The sequence below is a fragment of the Embiotoca jacksoni genome, unplaced genomic scaffold (genome assembly GCF_022577435.1).
Source record: "Embiotoca jacksoni isolate LCO1_2020_lvr unplaced genomic scaffold, fEmbJac1.0.p SCAF_21, whole genome shotgun sequence".
Classification (NCBI taxonomy): domain Eukaryota; kingdom Metazoa; phylum Chordata; class Actinopteri; family Embiotocidae; genus Embiotoca; species Embiotoca jacksoni.
In genome coordinates, this window is record NW_027185352.1 from 7400223 (window position 1) to 7419223 (window position 19001).

A 19001-nucleotide genomic window follows, 5' to 3' on the forward strand; every position below is an offset into this window, starting at 1 on the left:
CAATAACTATCACATATTCCAGATTTTTTTTGTTTTTTTGTTTAACTGTAGACCACAGAGTAAAAACAGAACAGCACGTAAAAAAAAAGAAGAAGGTCGTCCTTGAAATGTGGATAAATGGAACTTGACAGCTGTTAAATAATCCTATGAGAGTCAACTGTAAATATTGACATATTGTTTTGTCTTTTGAAAAAATAACCTTTATGGAACCAAAGCAGTAGACAAGTTGCTCTGCTATATCTTGACGCTTCTCACGCATCACTTTAACCTGTGATTGAATTTGATATTCATGTAGTTGATTGGCTGTTTGAGTTTGTAATGAAGATAAAGTCCTCTTTGGGTGTCAATAGTCTTACCAGAAGAGCTCGATTTGCTCAAGCACATCTGTAGTTGCAGTCAATCATCCAGATGTTGAAATCATTTATGAGAGGATGTTAATAATCCAGGTCTATACATGTTTCACATTGCATCACCCATGGTGAAGCAAAACAAGCCAAACTTTTTTCAAGTGATGCCGTCTCAGTATAAAGAGTGACTCTGCTGCGTCTATTCGCCTACTTAAAATACAGTTAGTCACTTGAGCTGGAAGCTTTATTGGCATTTCTGGACTGCAATTTTTGCTGAAATGAAATGCCTGGGGACATGTGAACAGCACGAACTAAACGGCATAAATATCTTATCCAGAAGTATCAATAATAACTCCTAAAGGAAGTGTCAGTATTGCCTAATTGTTTTTTGCTCTAATCTTCCCTGATCACATCATCTCCATACTAATGGCATCTAGTAGAGCTGCACCATTCTGGATTCAATGAGAAGCACAATTTTTTTTTTCTGCTTAGAATTGAGATCACGATTCTCTCTTTTAAATGTTTAGTGCACTCATTTACCTGATACATGACAAAACAAGACAAAAATCGAATGGGGCCTGATACAGGACCGGTGTTATGCCAAGTTCATCCTACCCGCCAACAATAAAATTTACCCCAAAAGATTTTTTTAAGGCCGTTTTGCCTTGACACTGTGAATTTCATTCATTTTATGACCTAAGGTGAAATAACATGGGACGCATTACCCGACAGCTACAGTCAGTTTAGCTTAAGAAATGCATGCACCCTTTATCACACAATGATGACACTTCGAATCCAAGGAGGAAAATCAGGAATCAAAGTGTTTTTTTTACCAGCACAATTGATTGTCATTGATGAACCTGACAAAGAAAATTACATAGTTTATAAACCGTAGACCTACTACTCTGCCAAATCTTTACCATGTCTGGTAGTTTTTCTTGTAGCTCTGCTGCTTGCTGTCAATTTTGTTTTTCCTTACTGCAGGTTTCTGCTGCTCTGCATCACATGGTGTAATGCTGCATTGTTAATGGTTGAGGGAGAGAGTGTGTACTTTTTATATATATATATATATATATATACACACACACAGCTGATGTCCAGAATGAAAATGCTGCAGAATATTTGCCATTTAGAAAGGAGATCGCAGAAAGGCATGATTGTTAATTGGTTAATTAAAAAAATGGTTAATTGTGCAGTCCTGCAGAAAAAGTTTCTCTTAACGGTAATTTCTCCTGAGAGTAACAATATCTAATGGGAATTCTTTAGTTTGGGCAGTAGTGAAGCAGAGTTTGATACTGTCTTATCAGACTGGTGCTCAGTAACAATAATCAACTGTTTTTGAACTGAAGACAGTTTGAAGAGATTCAGTCACAGAAGTAAATGATTGCAGTAGAAGGTGTTCTTCAATTAGAAGTCTATGTCCTTTCCTCACTATCTCAGTCTTAATTATAATTTTTCATTCTGGATATCTTTCACACACATAATGCATACAAATGATCTGACCCCACTTCCATGTGCTGTCTGGAAATTATAAAGAGAAAACCTCTCCATGTTAAGTGCCATTTCAGCTTTTCTTCTCATCTTCAGATTTCTAACAGAAGCATAGTGCTTTTGTAGGTCTAAAAAAAAAAGCTCTCAGCTCCTTAAAGCAAAGTATCGGCTCCTCAACTTCATTTTGATAAATTTGCCTTTTCAAAAGCATTTTTCCTCAGTTTCTCATGCTGGCCTAAAAGGCGACCTGAATTACATTCACGCTGAGGTCCTCGACCCCAATTAAGGGCAGCCTAAATGACTGCCTGAGTTAATTTCTGCCTGGTGGCTCTCTCACGATGGATTGTAGGATCTCTCAGCAGCTGAGGGACACTATGTCAACCTGCTGATCCCCCCACGTGTGGATAGCTTCTTTTAACTACTCGTAGAGGTCTGAGGTTTGTAATGAGAGTAGATGCACTGCTGCAGTTCATCGACTGATCTACTGAAGCGTACAAAATGCAACAGATTGTTCAAATGTTATTTCTCGGTGTCGATTATGATGCAGGTTTGAGTTTTCATGAATTCTGATATATGCGGTAAATTGATATTGAAAAAAGATGAGATTAATGCAGCGACACTTGTGATTTAGTTCAGGCAGTCGACGTAAGCTGCACAGATTTCCCATCTCTCCCTTTGCGTGTCAACAACACTGCTGCCGTGACAGTACTGCTGCGAATGCTTTCAGTCCCTTTACCACCCAAAGCATCCACCTGCAGGTTTAAGATATTTCTCCATCATTCCACAATATCTGTACGTAATCATGTGATGTAATGAAGCCGGAGCGTAGACACCATACTCTAACTATGTTCTGCTGGTATAATAAACATTTCAGACATTAACTGTCTGCCCTTACTTGCGATAATCTAAAATCGTGTCACTTGTGATGGACACAAAAATAACTCTCTCTCCCTGTCAGCTCCACAAATCATTTTATTATCGTCGAGCTTGTTTTTCTGATTTTACAGCCAACAAGTTTTCCTCTCACCCCTTTCATCAACCCCATTTCCAGGTGCAGCATGCAGCTGTTTTTAGCGAAATACAAACCTTGCTCTACAATTCCTGCCCCACCAAACAGCCAAAGGACAAAGTTAGCAGCTAGCTGGGGAACATAATGGAGCATTTAGCAGCTGAACAGCCAAATATTTCCATCAGGGGTTGATGAACAGAGCTAAAAGGAGAGGAAATGACTGACTTGGTAGTGAGGTTGATACTCACGAGCCCTCGGCTGAGTGCCGCCGTGATGGAGTTCTCCCCGGAGAACGAGATGGTCGCCTCCATGCGCCTGCGGGTCGCGGGGAGGAAGGCTCCGACGTTCCTGCTTATGGAGTTACGACCTTCTTGGTGTCGGTGGGGGGAGTCCTGGGAAAGGGCGCCGCCTACCGACTCCATAGTTCTCCTGGGAGACTTCAACGCTGTTGTGGGCAACGACGGAGAAACCTGGCGGGGGGTGATTGGGAGGAACGGACCTGCCCGATCTGAACCCTATGAATACTGTTTAGTTATTGGACTTCTAGGCCAACTTGCTGGCCTGCTGCCGCCGCGACCCGATCCCGGATAAGCGCAAGAGAATGAATGGATGGATGGAAAACCACAGAGAAATAGAAGGAAGGGCAGATGTGAACCACGTGGTCATGCCACATACTTTGTCCATGTGATTGTGATTTTTGGCTCTGTTGTGTCGTCTACAGCGGCATCCCAGGGAAGAAATGCGGGACCATTATTGTGAAAGCTGAGGAGCTGAACAACTGCAGGGTGAGTGTCAGAAACTGTCGATGATAAAAGTTCATTTTATCTGTACGTGTATCCTTGTCGCTGTCTTTGTACTGTATCGATTAAATCCCTCCAGGAAATTGCAATCTTGAGATCACAATAATTGTTTCAAATTTCATACAATCACACAGGGCTTGCAATTTTCAAAAATTCAAGGGATTTCATAAAGGTTCTCAATAGAAGCTCTGATGAAGGCATTACAGTACAAAGTGAGCCTTTCCAAACAAAACTTACTTCATCAACATAAACAACTTGCAACAACAACTATTTTCAGTCAACAAAGCTCTTCATCCGTTCCTCGTTTCCTGCATTGCAGTCTGTTTTGTGAAGTTGCGTCACTTTTATGACTCAGGATTTTTTTTTTTTTTGTTGCTTTGAGTCCCTTTGTTCTTTAAGTTCAGAAATTATGAAAAAGATGACAACTGAAATATTTCCAGCTATTTCTGTATTGTACAGTATGCTCTATATCAGAGGAAGTGATTACTTTGGACTTTTTAAGAAAATGTTTTTAATTAGTCTTTACCTCAATCTGTAATTTTCCAATTCCCATAATTTTATTGCAAAATCATCAAATACAATTTTACAATTAGCATTAAAAAAAAATTCTGTAAAACTGCTTCAAAATCAGACATTTTTGATCACAACATCCTTTAAATCCTGGAGGGGTTGTCTATTGTTAAACTCTGTTCCTTCTCTGAAATTTTTACTTTTTAAAAGTATGCAAAGCTTTTCTATCAGGAGGATTCAAGGCCTAACTCCGGAGGGAGTATAGATCTGGACTTTAACAGAATTTAGGAGAAGTTCAAGTGGCGTGAGATGCAGCGTCCACTTTGACCTTTGTTCGAATATTTGAATATTTCATGAAACTTTAGAGAACAAAATCCCAATTTACATAATTTAACACTCAAAAAGCACTTAAAAGCATCTGTTGACTTTTTTTTTTTGCAACTCGGTTCTTTTTTTTTAGGTGCCACGTTTTGTATTCATGTGGATAACTGGCATCTTTTAGACATTATGACAGTAAACTGAGAAACTTGGCAACGACAGCAGTGTGTTATGCAGTCTCCCAACCCACAAAACAAAGTGAAAGATCATACATTTCGAAAACACAACTGAAATCAATAAGTAATACTCTTAATAATTTAAATGTTAAGTTAAATAATACAAATACGGCAATAGAAGAAATAAAAAGCCTTTTCTTAACCCCCGGAAAAGACACGAGAAAAATGTTTTGTTTTCTTAACTTCCACTTGGTTAATATAATACAATAAAACATATTTCTCCTCTATTTTCATCTTACCCTTAATTTGGTTTTCATCTGTCATCATAGGTGTTTTATTTTTTTGTCCTTGGCACACACTTAATCACTTCTGAGGCTCGATGGCATTACAGAAACAATATAACTCTCTCTCTGTCAGCTCCACAAATCATTTTATTATCGTCGAGCTTGTTTTTCTGATTTTACAGCCAACAAGTTTTCCTCTCACCCCTTTCATCAACCTCATTTCCAGGTGCAGCATGCAGCTGTTTTTAGCTAAATACAAACCTTGCTCTACAATTCTTGCCCCACCAAACAGCCGAAGGACAAAGTTAGCAGCTAGCTGGGGAACATAATGGAGCATTTAGCAGCTCAATAGCCAGTAAGTCATCAATAACACAAGAGCTTTTGGATTCAGTCTGTCATAATCAAATGAAAAGCAGTTCTTTCTGAACCATTTCACCAGCATTCAGTAGTCATATTGAAAGAACTCCACATGAGAAGAGACCAACTTTTCCACCAGGAGCAGCCTCAACAGACCAGAAATCATCTTGTTTGAAAGAGCTTTTATATGTGAGGATGAAAGAGGTCTGATGATGTGATTATATACTGTACATTCACCATAAAACAGTTTGACTTCCACTGACATTTGCAGTGACAGTATGGATAGATACACAACAATGGCACTTAAAATGACACTTACTTTTAGCACTTTGTAGTTTGGCTTTCTTGAAGAAATTGTATTTTCTTGATTCCTGTTGTTCTGGGTTTTGTACCCTCATGGTTGAAATGCACTTATTGTAAATCGCTTTGGATAAAAGCGTCAGCTAAATGAAATGTAATGTAATAATGATGTTGATGGATTTATAACTGATTTAATTGAGGATGGAGCTGCAGGCCTATCTGGACCAATAGACAATTTTGTTAGGAAGCATTCATTTATTAATGTTTTCCTCTCTGTCTCTTCCCATTAGGAATCGGTAATGATGCAATTTTGTGGAAACAAGTTGGACAAAAAGGATTTCTTCGGCAAGTCGGACCCCTTCCTGGTCTTCTACAGGAGCAACGAGGACGGCACGTGAGTTCTCCTCCCTTTCTCCCCTCACACCCCCTTTTCCATCTCTCGGTCTCCCCTTTCATGTTTGGGTTAATCCTTCCCTGCATCCAAAGGAAATTGGCTTCATTGATTTGCCTCAGATCAAAAGCCACGCTGCCTGTCTAAGCATGTGTGTGAATGACATGTGGAGATGTCAAGGTGCACGACGTGCGCGCGAATGCTCGTGTGTGTATGTGGGAGCAGGAGGTATACAACAAAAGCAGTGCATGTGCGTGTGCGTGTGTGTGTGCGTGTGTGTGTGTGTGTGTGTGTGTGTGTGTTCGATCCAGCTCTGTTGGCACTCTCTTGCATCGCCGCAGTGTGTTACAAGTCAGATAAGACCTTGTGCTCTGAGGACAGAAGATACCAAGTCCACTAGTTTGCCGATGGATTAATGAAATGACCTCTTCTCTTTTCGGTGTGTGTGTGTGTGTGTGTGTGTGTGTGTGTGTGTGTGTGTGTGTGTGTGTGTGTGTGTGTGTGTGTGTGTGTGTGTGATTTACATCCTCTGCCCCTCCATTTCATTTCCTACTTGCCCTCTCACTCCTCTCTAATATATTTCCTCCTCCTCTCCCCCCTTTTACTGTTCTAACTCTCTCTTCTCCTTCTTGTCTCCGCAGGTTTACTATTTGCCACAAGACAGAGGTGATTAAGAACACTTTGAACCCTGTGTGGCAGGCCTTTAAAATCCCAGTTCGGGCTCTTTGCAATGGTGATTACGACAGGCAAGTCTCTTTTTTCTTCGACATATTTACGGCAGGTTTAAATAAATGCACCAACCAAGACAACCATCTGAATCATCCGGTCCAGTTATTTTCAGTGTTTAACATACTGATGTCATACCGGTACTACATGCCCCTCTGATGTCATGAATGTTCCTGGAATGTTTAATGACCTGTTCAGGGTAAATAACAAAAAACATAACATGGCTGGCTGTGGACGAGTAAAGATGTTTTTCTCCTGTCATCTGTTTATATAATCACACAACATTATTATTATTTTTAATAATAATATATATGGGTTGATTAGGCACATTCACATTAATATGATATTATTAATCATTTTGTTTATTTATTTGTTAGTTTATTTCACAGGAACGGTGGACATTGGTAAGACATTGCTGTAAATATGCCAAAAGGCTATTTTTTTTTTAATCTGTAGGCCCTGGTCAGTTGTTACAAAGTCACCCTAAAAAAGAATAATAGTTATACGGGGGTCATTTCAAATAAAATATGTCATCATGACATTTTCAATACGATTCCTCTGACTGGGATGCAAACAGTGAGCCTCATACATGAGGTCTTTACAATAATAAGTCAATAAAAAGTAAATAAACGTAAACTCAATGATGCATCCACATGTATGCTCTCTGTAATCCTCTTGTCATACCAGCTTAAAGTGAAGCAAAGAGCCAAGAAGCAAAGTATTCCTTCACTGTCAGCCCCCAGCATTTATTTTGGTACCAAAATAACAAGTGCCATCCTGCCCCCCTAACACACTTTCTCTGTTTGCTCTAATATGCCTTTGATCATAGTGGCTCTTTTTGTGGTATGTGATGTTTTCGCTGTTCTGTGAACTATTTAGTCAAGCTGGGAAATAAACTGGAAATGAGAGAGTTTAAAGATGAACGAATCTAAACAACTGGCAGTAATCCAAGTATTTAACTGGGGGCAAGAATTTATTTTGATATTTCTATCAAACATTTTCGACATGTAAACACTTAGGAGAGAGGTTTCTCTAAACTTTAGGCGAGTACTGGAAGAGCTTGGAGGGAACAAACTAGACGTCAGTTTTACCGTTGATAGGTGGTCAAATTAAAATGATGTTATCTATCTGAAGGGTTTTCATGTTCAGCTGTACAAGCCGATAGATCAAATGAAAGGTCCATGTAACATACATTTTCATCCATTATTTATTTGTTATTGGAAACATTATACCACTTATAGCTTGAATTGTATATACAGGAAAAAAATCCTCAGACCAAAAGACTCTTCAGGTTGCACTCGTAATTAATTGGAAATAATTAATTGGTAAGTGTTCAAACTCAGCACAGCGTGTGGTTTCCCTTTAATTACCAACCAGGAAACATCTCAGGAGTTATTAACAAATGATGCAAAAATACAGACCTATATAATAAAGTGTTTTAATTGAAATATTCTCTCCTAAAATACATTTGACTTCCATTTCAAGAATTTTTCAGCTATTTAAATTATTTTGCGTCACTGACAATCGTCCTTCTAATTTCTGGACACCTGGTTCTTTTTACCTCTGAGGAGAAGTCCAAGTCTGAATGAGAAAACAAGTAGGTAAAAGTGCGTCTCTCTTATGTCAGCCCTGTGTGTCCGTCTCCTGTGTCGATAGCCGCTGCGTGGTGGAAAAAAGACACACAGAAGCGCACAATGGGGCTTAACTCAGTCGAGCTAGCAGACAGCAACATTGATCTGAAGTTTGGTCCAATAAGCCCATTGGAGGAGCTGCGTCACACCGTGTCTTATCAATGGGAGACTCAGGAAACACACGGTGGACTGCGGACGCAGTACACAGACACTCACGCATGCATTGAGGTCTGAGTCTGGGAAAGGAGATAAGGAAAAGCTCAAGCTGGCAAACAATAGACAACTGTATCTTTCTGTTCCCTGGTGCTCTGATGGCTCTGTGTTCACTCCTGCGCGCGCGCGCGCGCGCACACACACACACACACACACACACACACACACACACACACACACACACACACACACACACACACACACACACACACACACACATACACACATGCAGCGTGGCCATTAGATTAACAAGGGAAATCACTGTCAGTTTCATGTTACATCATCAAAGCTCCGACTGATGAGATGTTTCCCGCTGACATGTGGCAGAACTCAGATTTAATAAGCCACATAAACACATGAAAGTGCGCAGATGTTTATGCGGACAGCTCTGCACACACTGGTTTATCTCGTGACGCCAACCAGGAGACACATTCATCCCCCGAGTGCCCGTCATTATCAGCCGGCTGATTCCCACTCCTTACCTTTATAGCTTCATTTCCTCAAATGTGCATCTAACTCTGCAGGCATCTTTGAAGCTCATTAATGACGGTTCGTGTTTCCACCCCTTCTCAAATTGAAAGATGGGAAAGTGCGCTTTTGGCTACGACTCTAAATGAGATACCACTTAGGTACTTTGGAAAGCTGTCGAAGTTGTACGGTCGGAACAAATTGATATGAAACTTTGGAAATACAACTGTCTGTTGTAAAACTTTTACACTCTTCAGACTTCGATTCGTCTCTACTTGCTACTGACATTTAATCGACCGAGAGTACGACTGTTTTTACATCATCTTCCCTTCCCCTCCCTCCCTCCTTCCTTCTCTCCTGCAGAGTGCCTTTCATCTCTGTTTTAATTCTCTGTTTCTTCTATTATCCTTTTGCCGCACCCCTCTCCTTCCCTGTGTATCACCCTCTTGCTTTTGTCAAAGAGAAATGACCCTTCTGTTGAAGATATTGGTACAAAATAGTGATAGCGCAGCGTATCTACCTCTTGCAGGCTATTCTTTTTCTTTTTTTTCTTCTAATTTCCTCGTAAGCTATAATAGGGTGCAGAAATAGGTGCATTTGAAGATGAGGAGAGCACATTACAGGAGGCAAATACATTGACAGGCAGACAGTGTGTTGGAATAAAGATAAGCTGCAGAATGGATCTGCTTCTCCTAAAAGCTCCATGACAACGTCGACACAAGAAATTAGCATTCTTCTGATTACGTGTTAGACACAACATCTGTTTCACAACGCTGTGTTTGACTTTTTAAATGTGTTGCATGGTGCAACTAAGCTTTTACTTCAGAAATATAAAAAGTTACCACGTCAGTAAAATAAATAAGATTGTTTTTCTTTTCTTCCCCTCTTGACAGAACGATCAAGGTTGAGGTGTACGACTGGGACAGAGATGGCAGGTAAATCCTCTTTTTTTATTATTATTATTGTTATTATTGTAATTCAACTTTTATATAACCTTAAAAAAAAACAGGCTGCTAGATCTAGATGCATCTGAATAAGACCTCTGCGTATTACAGGAGGGCAATCACACAGAATTTGGTTCTGATTAAGACAGGGGACCAAACTTCAATACTTTTATGGTACCGATTAAATTGGTTTGGTCGTATCTATAATTTAAAAAATGCCTTGCCATTTGGTACCAAATTTTGATACCTATGCTACATCCACACCAACACATTTTTGTTTTTAAACGCATAATTTCTGCTCCATTCATTTACGCAGGAGTAAATCACATCAGTGTCAGTGAACAACAGCAGTACGTAGCCTCTACTCAATCGGCCCGCCCACGAAGATAAAAATCTATTGATTTTAACTTATGTAGCTTTAATCTTACATTAAATCGCATCATTTCACAGACATCAATATAGATTCCAGTTATTATTAAAAACAGTTCATTTGCTATTATGTGGGGATGAGCCCTGCGTTGTGATTTATGTAGTGCATGAAGTCTTCTTCTGAATAGTTTCCTCTGAGGGATTTGCAAAACACACAACTGCTTTTGATGACAGACAGACAGATTTGTTGCGTGAACTCTTTATGCAATACAGTGTAATATTGTTAAAGTAACAGCAGTAGAGAAACATCAACTGCATGTATTAATGTACGAAGAACAGATTAAATATGTCCAAAATCATTCATGTTGTTGCAAATATTGATACTCAAAACAAGACTCAGCATTAGTTACATGAACTCTGTATTTCTACTGTTTACGCCACGGTTGTTACGACAGAGGTACAATGACTGTGGGATCATGTTATCAGAGCAGTGAAATCTTTCCTCATTATATTATAGGACACAAATGTTCATCGTTTTGGCATCTGATGAACCTTCAAACTTGTGGGTTTATTTCTCCAGTTGGACTTTCTGGATCAGATGTAGATCATCTCACCTGAAGCAGACAAAATAATGTTCACTGTGTTACCAATTTGTTTGTGAGGAGCACAAGGGCTTATTGTAAAGATTTAATGTGATATGCTCTGATACCTCGTAGATAATAATCGCTAATAAATAGACAGCAATGCATTTCCTTATTGCCTGTCTTCTTGATTACATTAACATTCAACACGTTAGCTTCCTGCGTACGCTTAATCTAATCCAAGTCGCACATCATTAACACCAGTCTGTTTTTCAGTAGGTAAGGGAGCTGAGTGCAACATCGTCATGGATTGACTGCTTAATGATGAGTCTGGATTCTGGCTGCTGACAGCCAGACAGAAAGAACAGGGCGTGACATGTCAAGCTGTAGTTTAACAGGGAGTTATTTCTCTATTCTTTATACTTTCTAATGTATTCAGTGTCACTCATGATCTGAGGGAACGCAGAGTCGTTTTGGTAGAATGGTTTTCAGTGGGACACGAATTCAAAACAATTTTAACAAGCTGTCTGGGTGAAGTGAGGTGAAGCTGCATTAATACTCACTAACGACAAACCTCGTCATTGTTGCCTTCACTTAAACTCGAGGTGTCTTTGCTGGGACTTAAATCAATGTTTTGGGACATGTTGGGAGGATTTAAAAAAAAAGAAAATGGGTCATATTGTCAGACATTACTTTCTTTTTCTGTCTCTCTCCGTCGTCCGTCTTTCCTCTTCACTTCTCTCATGTAGCCATGACTTCATCGGAGAGTTCAGCACCAGCTACAGAGAACTATCCAGAGGACAGAGCCAGTTCAACGTCTATGAGGTGCGTGGGTGTGTGTGTGTGTGTGTGGGTGGGTGGGTGTGAGTTTGCATGTGCAGGCGTGTTGCTGTGTTCAATTAAAAGCTGGGTCTCCTATCCAGACCAGTGTAGAGGACAGTAGGTCACACACACAGTTGTTGGAGCAGTTTAATGACAGTAAAACTAAACTGCTATTTCATTTCCTGCCTGTCACATCTGACAGGAAAAATAAAGACCGAGTGAAAATGCTACTGTTGTCATGTAAATAAAGATTTAGAGGATGTGAACTGAAAAATAAAAACCATTAAAGTCTTTTAAGAGTAGAAATTAAATATTTTAGCTCGAGGCAGTTGGAATTGACAGATAAAAACACAATGCATCTACTTCCTGTTTATCTAATCATGTCAAAACCAGACAAAACCAGATGTTTGAATATCTGACTTCAGACCAGCAGTGTTACTGTTATAGTATCCACACCATGCAGGAATAGGGATGGTAATTTTAGTAAAATACCCGTCAGCCAGCACAGTATACCGTGTCAGTGTCAGGCTTTGCTTCTGCTAACCGTGAAAAACCACATAGTTTAGTTTAGGAAAAAAAAACTAGGTTTGGTTTCGGGAACTAAAACTTGGTTGGGGTTAAGCACGAAAACTACCATTTCAGGGTTAGAAAAAGGTTTTCTATAAAGAAATCCATGGAGCTTTCTCACAAAGTCAAACCCTGGTCGTACATGTATTATTATTATGCCAAAGCAAAGTAAAACGTGACACTGACACAGTATCCTCTGGTGGACTCACAGGTGTATTACACGTTTTGGCGTGATACTGGGCTACAATGCTGGCGGACTGATCCATCCCACATCAAAGTAAAAAATATCCAATGTCCACAAAAAAGCTTTTCATGGTGCTGCCACACCTAAAGGTTCCCAGTTCCACCAAAGCCCTCCATGCTGACAGAGTGACATCTCAACCTCAAATATCTTAAAATCAAAGCAATAAAACAAGATTCTAAACGCTAAGATATAAAGGGAAAATGAATTAGGGGAAATTAGTTTTTAGGGGATTTGGGTGGATTGAACCTTTAAATAAGAACCACATATAGTTGATATGCATGCTAAAAAAAAAAAAGTAAGTATAAAAATAAAGTGTGGAGAAATAATTTGCCAAATTACTAGTCAGCATAAATTTTGAAAAACATGTTTTTTTATGTTTAGTGTAATTTAAACACTTTTTTTTTTTTAAATAAGAGCTGCAGCTTCTCTATAATCTCACTTATTATATCAAACTTGTTGTGATGAATAATAAACTGTGATGCTGATAAGAGCTGTCATACGACTTATTTAATACAACCTACAAACTTTTAACAGCTTTGGTAGAAAGAAAAAGTAATCTTTTCCATTCTGCTTCACTTTTACTGTCTCTCTCTCTCACACACACACACACACACACACACACACACACACACACACACACACACACACACACGTTCACACAGACAGTTATGATGGATTGCTGGCTTATCCTCTCCTAGGAAGAGTCAACACTTCTTGATTAACAGAGTACCACACTGAGAGGAAATCACACAAGGGACTGTCATTTTAAACAGCTGCTGTTTCCCTAATAGTCCTCAGATGTGTGCGCGCACACACACACACACACACACACACACACACACACACACACACACACACACATAGTAATTTTGCGATTTCTGGCCTGTTTCTTGACCAATTTTTCCTCAACCTGAAAGTGGCAGTCAAAGACAATGACTGCACTGCTAAATGCACTCTGTGTGTGTGGTGTGTGGTGTGTGGTGTGTGTGTGTGTGTGTGTGTGTGTGTGTGTGTGTGTGTGTGTGTGTGTGTGTGTGTCTGTGTCTGTGTGTGTTTTAAAACCACATTTCAATTCGCCCTTGTACCTGTTCAAAGTGAACCAAGGAGAAATGCATAAATCCACACATTTGTATGTTGTTTCCCTGAGGTCCTCTCTCTCTGTTTAACCTTGGCACAGTTTAATCAGGCCATAAAGTGCCGGTTTAACTGCCTCTGATCCAGTGTTTGGAATTCAAAAGCAGTTTCAGGTCTGCTTCTGTTTGGTCCTCCTTAACACGCGAGCGATTGTATGTTTTAGCGAGCGCGGGTCGCTTTTTGACAGATGAAATCAGTTGAGGGCCACAGTTAAAACAAAACCCTGTTCATAGAAAGAATTGCCATTTCAAAACAGTAAGTAAAGCTCATTTAGATGCATTGGAATCTTTATTCAGCTGAAGAAGGGCGTCTACGAACCGACTCTGTCCTAATACATCTTCATGAAGTCACACCACTGAGTTTAGAGCCGCCCTCCACCTCTAGATTCAGCTGCCCCATGTTGAGTGTTAAGAGCATTGCTCGAAGGCATGGTTATGGTGAAAGATGGTTTCGGGATGGAAGTATGTGTGTGTGTGGAGGAAGGAAGGAGGGAGGGAGGTATAAAACATTCACACATTCTCCTCACAACTTGAAGAATATATGGTTGAGCACTGTTGGATATCTTTCTTCTTCTTTTTTTTATATTGAATTTGGATTCCACTTTTCCCTTTCCTTTGGCAGATTTAGACATAAATTCTAAATAGTCATAAATTACACAGTCTGCTGTGATTGATTTTGGGTGGACAAGCATTAGCTACTTCTAACATTATAACCACGACAGACTGAAGAAAAACTATGCAATTTTATATCATGTGGACGCACAAACTCCAGTAATCCATGCACAGACCTAAACTGTGCTTCCAGGTATAATCGGCTTTAATCAGTGTTTTTACTCAGGCAATTCATCACAAGTTTATGAAAGTTGTCACTTGTGAGGATGTAGAGAATTATCACACTCTGCAGTTCTTCTCCGCTCAATGGAGCTTTATTGGGGTCATTTTTGACTGCAGCAGGCAGTTTTGGGAGAAAAGCTTCACAAATCCTCTGCATGCTATCCAGCAGCACGGAACAGCACACAGACAGAGTTAGAGATTAGCTGGTCAACATAGTGGAGCATTTATTTAAGAGACAGATATTTCCCATAGGAGTTGGTAGAGACCAAAACAGAGCTAAAAGGAGACTGACTTTCATCAGGTGACCAGGAACATGGTTCCACATGAATCTTAATATTGCTCTGCAACTGCTGGATATTCAGTTCAATTCAATTTTATTTATATAGTGCCAAATCACAACACAGGTTATTTCATGGCACTTAACACATTAAAGTCCTTACAGCAAGACTTTACAACATTATACAGAGAAATTCAACAATTCCCACATAAGCTAGGAGGGAAAAACTCCTCTTTAAGGGAGAAAAACCTCCGACAGAACCAGGCCCAGAGGTGGGCGGCCATCTGCCTCGACCGGTTGGGGTGAGAGGAGAGCAGAGAGAGAAAAGGACAACATAGAGATACAAGAGAAGAACTGTTGGTGGAGACAACAAGCGCAGGGCCGAGACATGCAGCTCCATGGCAGGACATCTGCAAAAGAAAGAACAGAAACTATGCGAGCGAGGGAACTGAATGGAGAGACAACAGATAATAAGAAAAAACTATGGGAGAGGAAAAAGATGGTGAGGTATGAGTCAGTTAAAGACTAGGAGGAAAGAAAAGAAGCTCAGCATGTAACGAGGTCCCCCAGCAGCATTGGCCTATAACAGCATAACTAAGGGTTGGTTCAGGTCCATATCCACAGGGATATGTAAATAGTAAACTTAAAGGTTTGCCATATCAATTTATTGCTGGTGCCAGATTGGATCAGCAGGAGGAACGCTCGGAGGGTTAAAGTTAGGGTTAGGATTAGAAATAGGCTCAGTTGGTTGACAGTGAAATAACCAATCGCATCAACGTACAATTTAGAGCGTGGCTCCCTCCGGCTGATCCAGTCTAGCACCAACCATACAGTATATCAGTTTTGTGTTTTCAACTTGTTTCTGCCTTCTCAAAGTGGCAGAAAACTGCATGTTACTGAAAGTCTTAACTAGCTCCGTTCTAATAAAGTTGGAGCTATTTACAGGTCTGTTCCACTTTTTAATATGCAGCCCTATAAAACTCAAATGAAAGGTTGAATTTGTGGATGAATTGATGAAGTTACAAGAGAGAATCTGGTGTTTCTCAGGTGGTAAATCCAAAGAAGAAAGGAAAGAAGAAAAAATACCTCAACTCTGGAACGGTAAGGCATCAAACCAGATGCACCGTCCTTTTTCTTTACACATAGAGTTATATTAACTGGATCTGAAATACAGAGCTATACGAGGGTGGATCAGTAAGTTCAGAGACGATGTGCAGCAATGTTACGTGCATGTAGTGGGAGGAAGTGGCGTGTTGTCAGGTTGGACAACCCATCGCACCACAGTCCAGGTCTTTTGCACTGAATATTTTCCCTCACACGCCTCAGAACGTCACAGTAGATGACAGTCTGACCCTGACGGACAAATCCATGGTGCACCAGCCTGTGAACATCAAACAAAACCCACCTGGTTGCACACCTTACCTGTTGCACCTTTTTAGGTTTTGGGCAGTGACTTTCGCCCCTTGGAAACGTCAACGTCACTCAAAACGCCTCTCCAGGTTTTTCATTGCGTGAGGCTTCCTGAGGCATTTTAAGGGTCTCGGTAGCCGAGTTTGACACAAAATTTGATGTGCGCACTCTGCTCATGTTCACAGAGCAATCGCTGGACCGTACGTAACGCAGGAAATTATGATGATAAAAATGTGCAACCTTTCCTCATTAACGTCATACCGTCCTCCTGTTCCTTCCATGTCACAGTGCTGTACATCGTTTGTGTGCATCAGGAGCAGTCACGAACATTATTGATCTGCTCTCGTACTACACTTTTTCCAGACATTTTAATGCTGCGTAATGTAATTTAACCATTCGTTGTGTTTATTACATCAGAAAGAATAACTGTATTCGTCCCATCTGTGGCAACGGAAGCTTCAAAGTCACTGACTTACAGCTGATTGTGGCCCTCTCATTTCCAGGTAACGCTGCTGTCATTCCTGGTGGACATTGAAGTCACCTTCCTGGACTACATCAAAGGCGGGTAGGTCACTGACCAAACATTCAACGAACCCACACTGAGAGACGGAGGTTGTAGTCTTTTAATGAGAACTGACATGCTGAGTGTGCTTGTGCCCGTCTCGATAATAACCCCATCACGACTCAGTGTCTGCACCATGCCAGAGATAATGATCCCTCGGTGTGAGGGAATCAGACGGAAAAGTGTACATTTGCATGTTAGAGGAAGAAGTGGAGGGTGGTGAGAGGGAGAGACTGACAGATGGGCCGACCTGAAGTCAAGTACACATGGCTCACTCTGAAATGTGCATCTACGTCCTTGTGTGCAATCTTGCATTGTGGTGTGTGTGTGTGTGTGTGTGTGTGTGTGTGTGTGTGTGCTTGTATGTTGCTCAGGAGGGTTGACCGTGTGCACCCAGGCATACCATAAATGCTTGCCTACACACTCTGCCTTCATTAGACTCACAGAGGGGGAGACTGTCAAGGGAGAGAAACGAGTGTGTGTGTGTGTGTGTGTGTGTGTGTGTGTGTGTGTGTGTGTGTGTGCGCACGCTCGCGCGCAAATGCCACTTCGGAAGAAATATGTCGCCCCTGTATTCGTCTGTTCTTGCTGCCCTTGTAGCTGTGTGTTTTAGGTGAAACAGAAAGCCCACTGGCTTTTTAAAGAGGAAAACTGTTGTTTTTTTTAGTTTTTAAGGATGTTATTGCCTGATTTTGAGGAGGAAAAAAAAGTGTTTTCCAATTAGATTTTTTGTTTTGTTGCTGTTGCTCATTTCAGGAGAGAAAATACACACTGGATCAGAGCAGTGGAGTAAAAAGCTAGAAGACTGTCCAAGAAGCAACACACTGTAGAGTTTTATAGCTTCTCCCCACATATTGTTTTGGTTTCCAACCTACAACTTCATGTCCCTTCTCTCTGCTTCAATATCAGAAACAGCAGGCTGCTGTTTAAAGTGAAGCCGCTCTGAAATGCCACTGTGTGCTGTCTGCCCAGCATCACATGGCTGGAGAACACGGTGGAGTATTTAGCAGCTAAAAAGGCACAGATGTAACTGGACTAAACAAGCGGTAAATATAGAAGGAAACGTGTGTACTGAATTATTTATCAAACAACTCCGTAATTACCTGACTGCAATGCAGATATGCAGACTCCTTGTTCTTTCTGTCACTGAGGAGAGTTTAAAAAGACTCTGGCTGTATGTTTGAGGTCATTTTCATGCTGCAGAGTTAATTTTAGAGAGATAAAACGTCCTCTCAGATGGTGTTGTGCGATGAATCTGAACTTCTAAAATGCCTAAAACATTTGCACAGTACTGTGTATATATGAAATGTGGTAGACTTTAGGCAAATTAAGACACAAAACTACATCTTCACTGACTGAGAACTCCCCAATTATTGGACTGGATAGAGAAAAATAACAAAGCAAAAAGGAAAGTAAATGTTCTCTTGTTTGAGCCATAAACTGTTTATAGAAACGGATGCACTCTCCTGGTCTTAAAAGTGAAGCCAGTGTGGAAGTGCCTTATAGTGCAATACCACTGACGGCCACTTGGAGCTGGCTCCAAAACACCTCTGCCACCAACATAAATTAAAAAGGATCAACTTCTTTTATGAAATACTAAGTCAATATTCTTTTGTCATAAGTCAATATGGTGTCATTCGATAAATGTTGTCCTCCTTATCAGTGCTCTGGTCCTTCTGAAACTAATCCCCCATGAATGAGATATTAGACCTCCAAAAGGAGCCATGTTGTATGTGTGGTGTGTCTGGTTTGATTGAAAGGCCTGTGGTGCAGTCAGGTTTCTGCTGTAGGTGGGCGGGGCTTAGTGTATACTAGTTCTCCATCAGATTAACCCTTTGATTCTCCACAGTTCGTCCGAATATGGTCCCTTCTGGCTACAAGCAAACCTCCAGACTCCAGGTTTTAAAACAGCAGTTCACAAACCAACAAGTGACGTCACAATGGGTTGCTTACTTGGTTTGAAGTTTCTCCACAATATAACCTCTACCTGTAAAACCTATGTTTTAGATTGCAAAATACAGGAGAATGACAGACGAAGCAATACTGCTGTAACAGGACCCATCGCTATCCCGGCTTTTCTTTTTTTTTTACACAGAACCAAAGAAAGCCGAAACAATGGCGCTCCAACATGTGATTTTAGAAAGCATGCCGGTGGTCCAAAATGCAAAATGACGCTCTGGTGTCGAGTCCGGCTCTCCCTTTTACACTGGAGCTGATTCGGCTCTGTGACTACGGTC

General features: G+C 40.6%; 1 protein-coding gene across 1 annotated transcript in view; it reads left to right on the plus strand.

Annotated features, from left to right (window-relative positions):
• The window catches only part of LOC138202562 (copine-8), an 81114-nt gene that overhangs the window by 43359 nt on the left and 18754 nt on the right, over window positions 1-19001 (plus strand). Inside the window, exons 7-13 of the mRNA XM_069156666.1 lie at window positions 3569-3632; window positions 5883-5986; window positions 6625-6729; window positions 9915-9956; window positions 11665-11740; window positions 15840-15893; window positions 16706-16767. Coding sequence (XP_069012767.1) covers window positions 3569-3632; window positions 5883-5986; window positions 6625-6729; window positions 9915-9956; window positions 11665-11740; window positions 15840-15893; window positions 16706-16767 — 507 coding nt within the window. The remainder of the gene's footprint in view (window positions 1-3568; window positions 3633-5882; window positions 5987-6624; window positions 6730-9914; window positions 9957-11664; window positions 11741-15839; window positions 15894-16705; window positions 16768-19001) is intronic.